The following is a 10,078-nucleotide window of genomic DNA, read 5'->3' as shown; positions in this document are numbered from 1 at the left end:
AGTGCACAACAGTGTGAGGAGTCTGTTGCTTTTTGTGTAAAAAAAAAGGGGGGAGAGGAAATAAAGCTAGATATGTTGGCATTGGTTAATATGTGCATAAAGAAGCTTTGAGGGAGTGGGAGGGAAGTTCACGAAGGAGGAGATATATGTATGTTTATAGCTGATTCACATTGTACAGTAGAAACCAATACAACATTGTAAAGCAATTATCCTCCGATTTAAAAAGTGAAATAATCATAAAAAGAAACTTTGAAAGTGGTTATGGGGAGGTGGGGCACTGGAAATTGGGAGGATGACCAGAAAGAGTGGGAAGGAGAATTTCCACTGTGTACCTTTACATTGACACGTATGTATGTATCTGTGCATATGTATATATACATTTATAGCTGTATGTCCTACTCAACGACTATGTAACTAATTCAAAAATAGCATGAAGAATGGCAGAGCTATGTGCCAAGGCAATTCAGTATGAGCTGAAAAAAAATCAAGGTAGAGTAGTGGGTATACGAGCTCTCATGGGAATAAAGGGAATACATTTGAGCAAAGTATTGGAAACTGCCTTAGCAGAGCAGGAGTGAGGCTTGCAGTGGAAGAGGGAAACACTTTTTACTGCAACTGTTAAATAGTTTGATTAATTTGTAATGTGCATGCTATAACCAGAGATGAAGTTGCCAACATCCATTGGATCATCTGCCTCTTGAGAAATCTGTATGCAGGTCAGAAAACAACAGGTAGAACTGGACATGGAGCAACAGACTGGTTCCAAATAGGGAAAGGAGTACGTCAAGGCTGTATATTGTCATCCTGCTTATTTAACTTATATGCAGAGTACATCATGAGAAATGCTGGGCTGGAGGAAGCACAAGCTGGAATCAAGATTACGGGAGAAATATCAATAACATCAGATATGCAGATGACACCACCCTTATGGCAGAAAGCGAAGAAGAACTAAAGAGCCTCTTGATGAAAGTGAAAGAGGAGAGTGAAAAAGTTGGGTTAAAACTCAACATCCAGAAAACTAAGATAATGGCATCTCGTCCCATCAGTTTATGGCAAATAGATGGGGAAACAGTGGAAACAATGACAGACTTTATTTCTTTGGGCTCCAAAATCACTGCAGATGGTGACTGCAGCCATAAAATTAAATGATGCTTACTCCTTGGAAGAAAAGTTGTGACCAACCTAGACAGCATATTAAAAGCAGACATTACAAAAGTCCATCTAGTCAAAGCTATGGTTTTTCCAGTGGTCATGTATGGATGTGAGAGTTGGACTATGAAGAAAGCTGAGCACCAAAGAACTGATGTTTTTGAACTGCGGTGCTGGAGAAGACTCTTGAGAGTCCCTTGGACTGCAAGGAAATCCAACCAGTCCATCCTAAAGGAAATCAGTCCTGGGTGTTTGTTAGAAGGACTGATGCTGAAGCTGAAATTCCAATACTTTGGCTACCTGATGCGAAGAACTGACTCATTGGAAGAGACCCTGATGCTGGGAAAGATTGAAGGTGGGAGGAGAAGGGGATGACAGAGGATGAAATGGTTGGATGGCATCACTGACTCAATGGACATGAGTCTGAGTAAACTCTGGGAGTTGGCGATGGACAGGGAGGCCTGGCGTGCTGCAGTCCATGGGATTGCAAAGAGTCTGACGCAGCTGAGCGACTGAACTGAACTGACCTGAATAATTAGTAATAGTAGTGAACTCCCTGAGGTTTGCCATCCCAGTTTCAAAGGAGAGCAGAGAACAAACCCCAGCCTTTCTTCAGGTTTCAGACAGTTCTCACCTTTGCACAGGCAGTGGGGAAATGTGCCTCACTCCAGCAGGGAATGACCCACTTCTCCATCCCCAGCCCCCTTCCACAGAGTGGAGGGACCATCTGATTGGAGGTGTAAGGGAGGGAGGTTCTCGGGATGTCTGATATCCACAGCATCCCGTATCCAGGGCAACGTCGCTGGACCAAAAAGCCAGCAGTGTGGCTCCCCCTCTTTCCCTCTGTCTTTCCAGACTTCTCTCCTTGGGCCTGGGTACCCGAATCAAAGTCATCTGAGAAGGGCAGGGCGTAGGCGCCCACCTGTGGTCTTCAGCCCAGCTTCACTGGTCATCAGACTGGTCCCATCTGGCTCCTGGTGCCTGCTTTCCCGCACTTGGTTAAACCAGAGGAGAGGGCCACTGAAGGAAGTGACAAGCCAATCAGTCGGTGCAGTCCCCAACTCTGCACCAACTAATCATAGAGTCCAGAGTCTCAGGAGAAACTTCTCCCGGTCTCATGACGTGCTTATTGTATCTTCACCTGGCACTTCACACTTGTCAAGGGAGTATGGAATTTGCAGTTTTATCACGTGGCCGGTGGAGGGCTTATACTTTTGTCAAGACAGATGGGAATCTTCATACAGATAGAGCTTTGCGAGGCATTTAACAGGTGCTTAGGACATAATGAAGTCCCCTTCTAATCCAGAAATTCTAGAATTCTGAATGTGGTCATGCCTGGGTGGCGGGGAGCAGGGTGTGGGCATCACTCACACAGGATCAAGTGCCCAGGCCTCATTGTGGTACAAGCTACTCTGGTCCAGTTCTCAGCTCTCACAGAGCCATTGCTCTGACTTCCTTTTTAAAAATCTCTATTTCTTCTCTGATCTCTATTATTTCTTTCCTTCTGCTGAGTTTGGGTTTTGTTCCTTCTTTTTCTGGTTTGTTTAGGTGGCAGCTTAGGTTGTTCACTTGAGATTTTTCTTGTTTTTTTTTTTGTTGTTGTTGTTTTTTGTTTTTTTTTGAGGAAGGTCTGCATCACTCTGAATTCCCCTCCGAGAACTGCTTTTGCTGCATCCCGTAGATTTTGTATGGTTGCACTTTCAATGTCATTTGTCTCAAGGCATCTTTAAATTTCCATTTCAATTTTCTCATTGACCCATTGGTGTTTTTAGTAACTTCCTTCCCTTTCAACCAATTTTCTCTTCAAGACTGAAATGGACAGACTTCTATTGCACATTCTCTTTCCACCTGTCGATGGGCTAACTGACAGGGAAATGAACCCAGAAAAAGCGAGCAGACTGGGATCATGGATTGACCATTCATGATCCAATGCTTCCATTGTGGGGGCACAGAAAGGCCCAGGACCCCACAAAGAGGAGAGGCAGGAAAAGCCCTCAGCATGGGATTGGCTGGCATAACCCAGATCATCTAGCCATCCTCTCCACCAGGCTCAGACATTCATCACTCTGAAAAAAAAATCATCAAAGGAGATTATTTCTGGGAGCACCACGTCGTCGCAGACAGAGCATGGGAAACATTCAGGGCAGGCCAGACCCCGTGGGCGGTCAAGGCGCCAGGGTTCCTTTCTACACAGTCCAGTGGGGGAGCCGGATAAACCCAGCTTTTCATTTTCACAAAGCACCGAGGAACCCGAGTGCCACCATGACAGGAGATGAGACAGCAAGTTGTATCTTACAGAGGTATTTTTAGCTGTCTTGTTATTCCTACAACATGGTTATGAAAACCCCGTTTCTCTTCTGGACTTGACCTCATAAGTCCAGCCCATTCCACCCACAGCAGGTCAGGAAGATCTTTCCAGACTACCCCCTTGCAGTGGCAGGTGTCTCTCCTGGATTTTTCTGCCGTTCCCTTAACTCCTAACAGTACCAAAGAGATACTCTTCGATTTTCTCACCTTATCTTGATTCCTTCCAAAAAGATAAGCCGCCACATAAATCAGGCTCTCCTATTTGGCTGGCATCTTCCCCGTTCTTCCTCACTAGGAGCAAGTTTCCCGAGGACAGCAATCAGGTCTGCTCCATTCATCACTGTCACCCTGGAACCTCTTCCATGACCATGAGCCTGATACACAGGCAGCCCCACATCAAAATCTAGTTAATGAATCATGGTCACGCCTGCAGCACTGTTGAGAATAAGACTTGGGGTCTTAGATCAAGTCCACCTCTTTAAGTGAGGGATTACAGACCAGCAGACTGTTAACACTACTGGCCCCCATGAAGGGAAATCCTGAGGGCTTCCCAGGTGGCTCAGGGGTAAAAAATCCGCGTGCCAGTGCAGGGGACACGGATCCTTTGGGTCGGGAAGATCCCCTGGAGGAAGAAATGGCAACCCACTCCAGTATTCTTGTCTGGAAAATCTCTTGGACAGAGGAGCCTGGCAGGCTTCTCTCCATGGGGTTGCAAAGAGTTGAACGTGACTGAGCACACACCCAAATGGAAGTCCTTAGTAGACAAAGATGTTTTGGTTTAAGGTTTTGAGGCTGGGAAGCTGTTCTCGGTGAACGTACATACCTACTCGTTCTGATTACGAAGCAGAATTTCATCACATTGCAAGCAGGGAGCAGGAAGGCAGCCCATTCCCATTTAGCAGTGGGAGGGCAAATAGAAACCCAAATCATGAATTTCCCTGGCACTGCTCAATATGCCATAGTCATATGGCTGGAGGGGAGATTTTGGTGTGGTGTAGATATCACCTGAAAAAAAAAATCAACCCTGAATATTCACTGGCAGGACTGATGCTGAAGGTGAAGCTCCAATACTTTGGCCACCGATAAGCGAAGAGCCAACTCACTGGAAAAGACCCTGATGCTGGGAAAGCTTGAAGGCAGGAGAAGGGGATGACAGAGGATGAGATGGTTGGATGGCATCAGTGACTCAATGGACATGAGTTTGCGCAAACTCCGGGAGATAGTGAAAGACAGGGAAGCCTGGCATGCTGCAGTCCATGGCGTGACAAAGAGTCGGACACGACTGAGCGACCGAACAACAACAAACATATCACCGCAAAGAGCACCCCAGCTGTACCTGTGAGCAGACCCTCTGACTCACCCCCATTCCCCCCGACGCCCCCCCACCGCCAAGTCTGCAGCAGAAATTCAGGGGGCTACAGGGGACTTGGAGCAGGTGTTAAAAGGACAAGCTTGTACAGGCAAGAAAAGACTCAGTGTTTCCGCTGCAAGTGTAATTATCCGATAATTGTCCTCTGTGATCTGGCGTCTCCCCCACGAATGGGCCTCCTTTGTAATTCGTGTTGGGTTCAGAAAGCCTTGGACGTTCTTTTATGTCCAGTTACATCTCATCAGAGCAATGCCGGGGGTGCATCCATCTTCCCCGTGAATGAGCCCACATAGCTGCTGGCATGGGGGTGTGAGCCTGCCTTTGTGCCTTCAACAATCTGATTAACTGTGGGTGACATCAGTACCAAGTGATTAGCATCTAAACACTCCTCTCCTTCCCACCTCCATCACCACCCGCCCCCGCCCCCAACCCCGGCTCCATTCACATCTCATGGGGCTGCGACATTGTCATTTCTTGCCGGTAGCGAGGGGGAGAGGAACTCAGTGTGATTTATTTGTGTGCAGGAAACTCAGTGAGTCATTGAGAGCGGGTTGGGAGACAGACACGCAAGACAGCTCTGAGAGGAAACCCTTGGTGGGACATCTGTCTAGATCCAGTTACCTATATAGTCGCATAGACAGATACCAGACTTGGGAATGGACCCAGATGGTCCTGAGTGAGTTCAAGACACATCAGGAAGCTTCCAATTTCCCTTCACCTGATTGCTCAGGTTCACAGACGAGAATAAAGAGCAGATTGCCATCCGGGGATGCTTCTATGACAGGCTCAGAGAAGAGAAGACCAGGGACTCGGGAGACCTGGGTTTGGGTACTGGTTTCACCACCAATTTCCCATCTGCCTTAGGCAAATTCTCCCTCTCAAAACCTAGCTCCTTGCTCTGTAAATTCAAGAGAGTCATCTTTGCCTGGTCAACCTCAGAGGAACAAAACCGTGACAATGGGAGGGGTGGGGAGTGCTGTGTAAGATTAGCGTTACAACTGTGAGGCTTAGTTTGTTTCATTAAAAAGCTGAAGGCAGGCCTTTCTGCAGACAGAATGTGAACAGCAGTGACTTTACTGGCTGGAGAGAAACAGAGCATTTCTTGGCTTTACGTGCAACACTGAAATGCTCCCCGCCCCCCATTTCCTGAAATGTAGCTATTGTTATCTTCATTTTAATGATGGGGAAACACAAGTAAGTGGTAAAGAGCTAGGATCTGAACTGGGGCCATCTGACCCTCAAACCTATATTTGTTATGTGTCCCTCCTCCAGTTGATCCCTGACCCTGGCCTGGCAGCTTCCAGAGTGAATGTCAAGTGTTACCCACTACTGACAAATTTCAGAAGACCTGCTCCAGCTGAGAGGTCCCCAGAGATGGTGGAGGACGCTGACTGTGTAGCAGAACGCTGGTTGCTCCTCCAAAGGCCCAAACTACAGAGAAAAATGGAAGAATAGCTTCTGCAAAGGTAAAACCTGAACAGGTAGGGGAGGCGGCCCCAAATCCCCATTTTACAGGCAGGTAAACTGATGCTCATAGCATCTGGTCCCATCACTTCATGGCAAATAGACGGAGAAACAATGGAAACAGTGAGAGACTTTATTTTGGGGGGCTCCAAAAATCACTGCAGATGGTGACTGCAGCCATGGAATTAAAAGACGCTTGCTCCTTGGAAGAAAAGTTATGACCAACATAGACCACATATTAAAAACCAGAGACATTACTTTGCCAACAAAGGTCTGTCTAGTCAAAGCTATGGTTTTTCCAGTAATCATGTATGGATGTGAGAGTTGGACTGTAAAGAAAGCTGAATGCCAAAGAATTGATGCTTTTTGAACTCTGGTGTTGGAGAAGACTCTTCCCTTGGACTGCAAGGAGATCCAACCAGTCCATCCTAAAGGAAATCATTCCTGAATATTTCATTGGAAGGACTGATGCTGAAACTGAAACTCCAATACTTTAGTCACCTGATGCAAAGAACTGACTCATTGGAAAAGACCCTGATGCTGGGAAAGATTGAAGGCAGGAGGAGAAGGGGATGACAGAGGATGAGATAGTTGGGTAGCATCACTGACTCAATGGACATGAGTTTGAGTAAACTCCAGGAGTTGGTGATGGACAGGGAGGCCTGGTGTGCTGCAGTCCACCGGGTCGTAAAGAGTCGGACAGGACTGAGCAATTGAACTGAACTGAACTGAAACCGAGGCTTATGGTACAAAGGAAAAGGCAGATTCGGAAGGTGAGGATGCCTTGTTAACTCACCCTACGGCCTTTGGTAAGCCCACTCTCATCTCTGGGCCTCAATTTTATCCTCTGTTTGATGGAATCATCTCTTCAAATAAAACCTTAAGACGGATGACAGTGTATGATGTAAAGAGTTAACTCAGCCAGTCTTGGCCATCCCTACCCTGCAGAACCCTTGCCCCTGGCTCCTGGGGTGTAACTTTTAGGCCTGGAGGAAGAAACTGTTTCTACTTACCTTGCATGTCTCCCCTGCTCTCTTTCAGACGACTTTGTCCATGCCAGCTCCACACCTGCTAACGTCTAGGTCAATTTCAACAGGGACTTAGGCAGAAATTAAAAGCAGAGATGTCATTTGCCAACAAAAGTCAGTATAGTCAAAGCTATGGTTTTTCTAGTAGTCATGTATGGATATGAGAATTGGACCATAAAGAAGGCTGAGTGCTGAAGAATTGATGCTTTCGAACTGCGGTTCTGGAGAAGACTCTTCCAAGTCCCCTGGACTTCAAGGAGATCCAACCAGTCCATCCTACAGGAAATCAACCTTGAACTTCCAGTGAATTCATTGGAAGGGCTGATGCTGAAGCTGAAGCTCCAGTACTTTGGCCACCTGATGCGAAGGGCCAACCCCTGATGCTGTGAAAGATGGAGGGCAGGAGGAGAAGCAGGTGACAGAGGATGAGATAGTTGGATGGCATCACTGACTCAATGGACATGAATTTGAGCAAACTCCAGGGGACAGTGAAGGACAGGGAAGCCTGGTGCACTGTAGTCCGTGGCGTCATCAAGAGTTGGACACGACTTAGCGACTGAACGACAACAACAACAGTCCCATTCCATTCTGTCTGGTCGTGTGCTATACATCCTGTCTCATTCCATCCCCTCCCAGCTCATTCGTCCCCTCCCACCCTACAGCCTCCCATCCCCTTCCATTCTATCCCATGTGTAGGTCGGGGGAACACAGGAATGCATGACACAGCGTTTCTACCCACAGCCTCACTCAGGTCAAGGTTCTCACCAGGCATAGATGAGCTCAGCTCATCCCGGGGAGAGGGGTTGGCACCATCTGATGCCAAGCCCCAGGCTCCTCCATTCTCTAACCCCTAGGCCTTGATGTCTGCCTCCTGGAGTCCGGCCAGCCTCTGCCCAGAGCCTAATGAGCTCTTGCAGCCAAGAAGAACACTGCCTCGGGTGTGCAGGGGCCCAGGGCTCAGCCAGCACACACAGCTGCCCTTCACTCCCAGGCCCGCCCACTGGGCAAGGTGGTGGGCACGGGGCTCCAAGAAAGCTCCGCGGTCAGGGGGGGCGGATTTGATGGTCTTCAGAGTGGCCATTGTTGGCCCCTGAGGCTGGCAGGGACTACACAGAGGGCCTCAGTGCCCTGGCGCCCACCTGGCCCCCTTCATGGGCACTGTGCCTGCCCGCACTGGCGCCAAGCCATCTCCCTGGGCTGGGGGTGGGGTGGTGGTGGGGGGAAGGATGTCTTCATTCACTTGGCAGCCGACTCTGCGAAGGTTGGCTCAGCACATGTGGACTTATGACACGGAGAAAGAGAGAGGGCTGAAGGAGGAAAGGTGCTCGGCCCTCTTGTTCAGGAACAATAACCGCAGCTTCATTCATTTTTACAACAGCCACCACTTTGGAACTTTCTGAGGTGCAGCATTTTACACGCACTGTCATTTAATCCTCACCACTGCTCTGCAGCAATGGAACTGTCAGTCTCCCCATTTTGCTGATGGGAAAACTGAGGCTCAGAGAGGGAAATTTACTCACCCATGAACACACTGGGAGAGGGTGGTAGAGCAAGCACTCAAAACCAGGCATGTTTGACCTATAGGCCCCTTAACTTCTAGCTCTTGCATTTTAGGGCCTATTGAAAACATTCTAGGTCCATTATCTGACTTAATTTTCACAGTAGCCATTTGTCCCTTCATCTATACCCTCATACCGTCCTTCAGCAAACTCACCAAGATCTCACTGGGTGCCTGGCATTGTGCTCAGAGATGTGGAAGGAGGAATATAAGACAAAAGAAGTCTCTGTTCTCAGAGCGGGTGGAAATGAAAGGGGAGGCACCTAACTCCAGATCCCTGCTTTTCCTCCGGGTCACCCAAACCCTTACTTCTGCCTGGACAGTGTAGGTTTTCCACTTGTCATGAGATAACCAGACGGAGCCTTGCCAGGGAGTAAGAACATCGGGTGAGAACTCGAGTCTCCTGTGTCCAACACCCAAAGTGAGGATGGTCATGCAGACTGTGCTTAAGAGTCTCTCGGTCCCAAACATACATTTTCATCCTTTGCATAAACCTTACTTGAAATGTAACGAATGCAGAGAAAAGTCTACTCAAGTCTTTCTTAAAAGTCTACTCAAAAGTCTTTCCCAAGCTGGACACACCTGCACAGCTAGCAAACAGATCAGGAAGCAAAACGCTGCCAGCACACTGCATCTGCTGGTAACACCTCACTCCAAGGGAACCCCAGTTTTGCCTTCTGAGATTTGTTTTGGCTGTTTATAAAGTCATTGGGTAATTAGGCACTGTGATCTCTTTTGTATCCAACTTCTTTCATGCTCTTTTCTGTGTCTGACTTCTTTCACTCATTATGTTTGTGAGATTTATGCACGTGATTGCATGTAATAGTAGGGCATCCCTTTTATATTGCTGCATAGTATTCCATTTGTGACTATATCATATATTATCCGTTCTGGACATCTGAGTTGCTTCCCGCATTTGGCTGTTATGAGTAGTACAACCATGAACATTGTATTATGTGTTTGTTTGATTTTGGTGCACGTGTGTGTTCATTACTGCCGGGATATTCCCAATGGAATGCTGGTAGCACAGAGTAGCATGTTCATCTCTAGGAGACACTGCCAAAGGTTTAGTCCAAAGCTTCCAACTTTGATGAAAAAATCATCCAGCTGCTTTCCTATGATGCAGTAAACTAGCAGACCAACAGAAACCTAATGTTGTTTATAGAAATACTAATAATGACTATTTTTATTGCTGTTCTGTTG

At 47.5% G+C, this 10,078-nt stretch overlaps 1 protein-coding gene across 1 annotated transcript in view; it reads right to left on the bottom strand.

Annotated features, from left to right (window-relative positions):
• The window catches only part of SEZ6L (seizure related 6 homolog (mouse)-like), an 87,470-nt gene extending 79,072 nt beyond the window's left edge, over positions 1-8,398 (bottom strand). The window contains exon 1 of the mRNA XM_010828852.1: positions 8,303-8,398. Coding sequence (XP_010827154.1) covers positions 8,303-8,398 — 96 coding nt within the window. The remainder of the gene's footprint in view (positions 1-8,302) is intronic.
• Positions 8,399-10,078: the final 1,680 nt, after the last annotated feature.

The sequence above is a fragment of the Bison bison genome, unplaced genomic scaffold, assembly GCF_000754665.1.
Source record: "Bison bison bison isolate TAMUID 2011002044 unplaced genomic scaffold, Bison_UMD1.0 scf7180017864495, whole genome shotgun sequence".
Lineage (NCBI taxonomy): Eukaryota > Metazoa > Chordata > Mammalia > Artiodactyla > Bovidae > Bison > Bison bison.
Note: the sequence above shows the minus strand (reverse complement) of the source record. Positions and strands in the feature narration are given on the sequence as shown.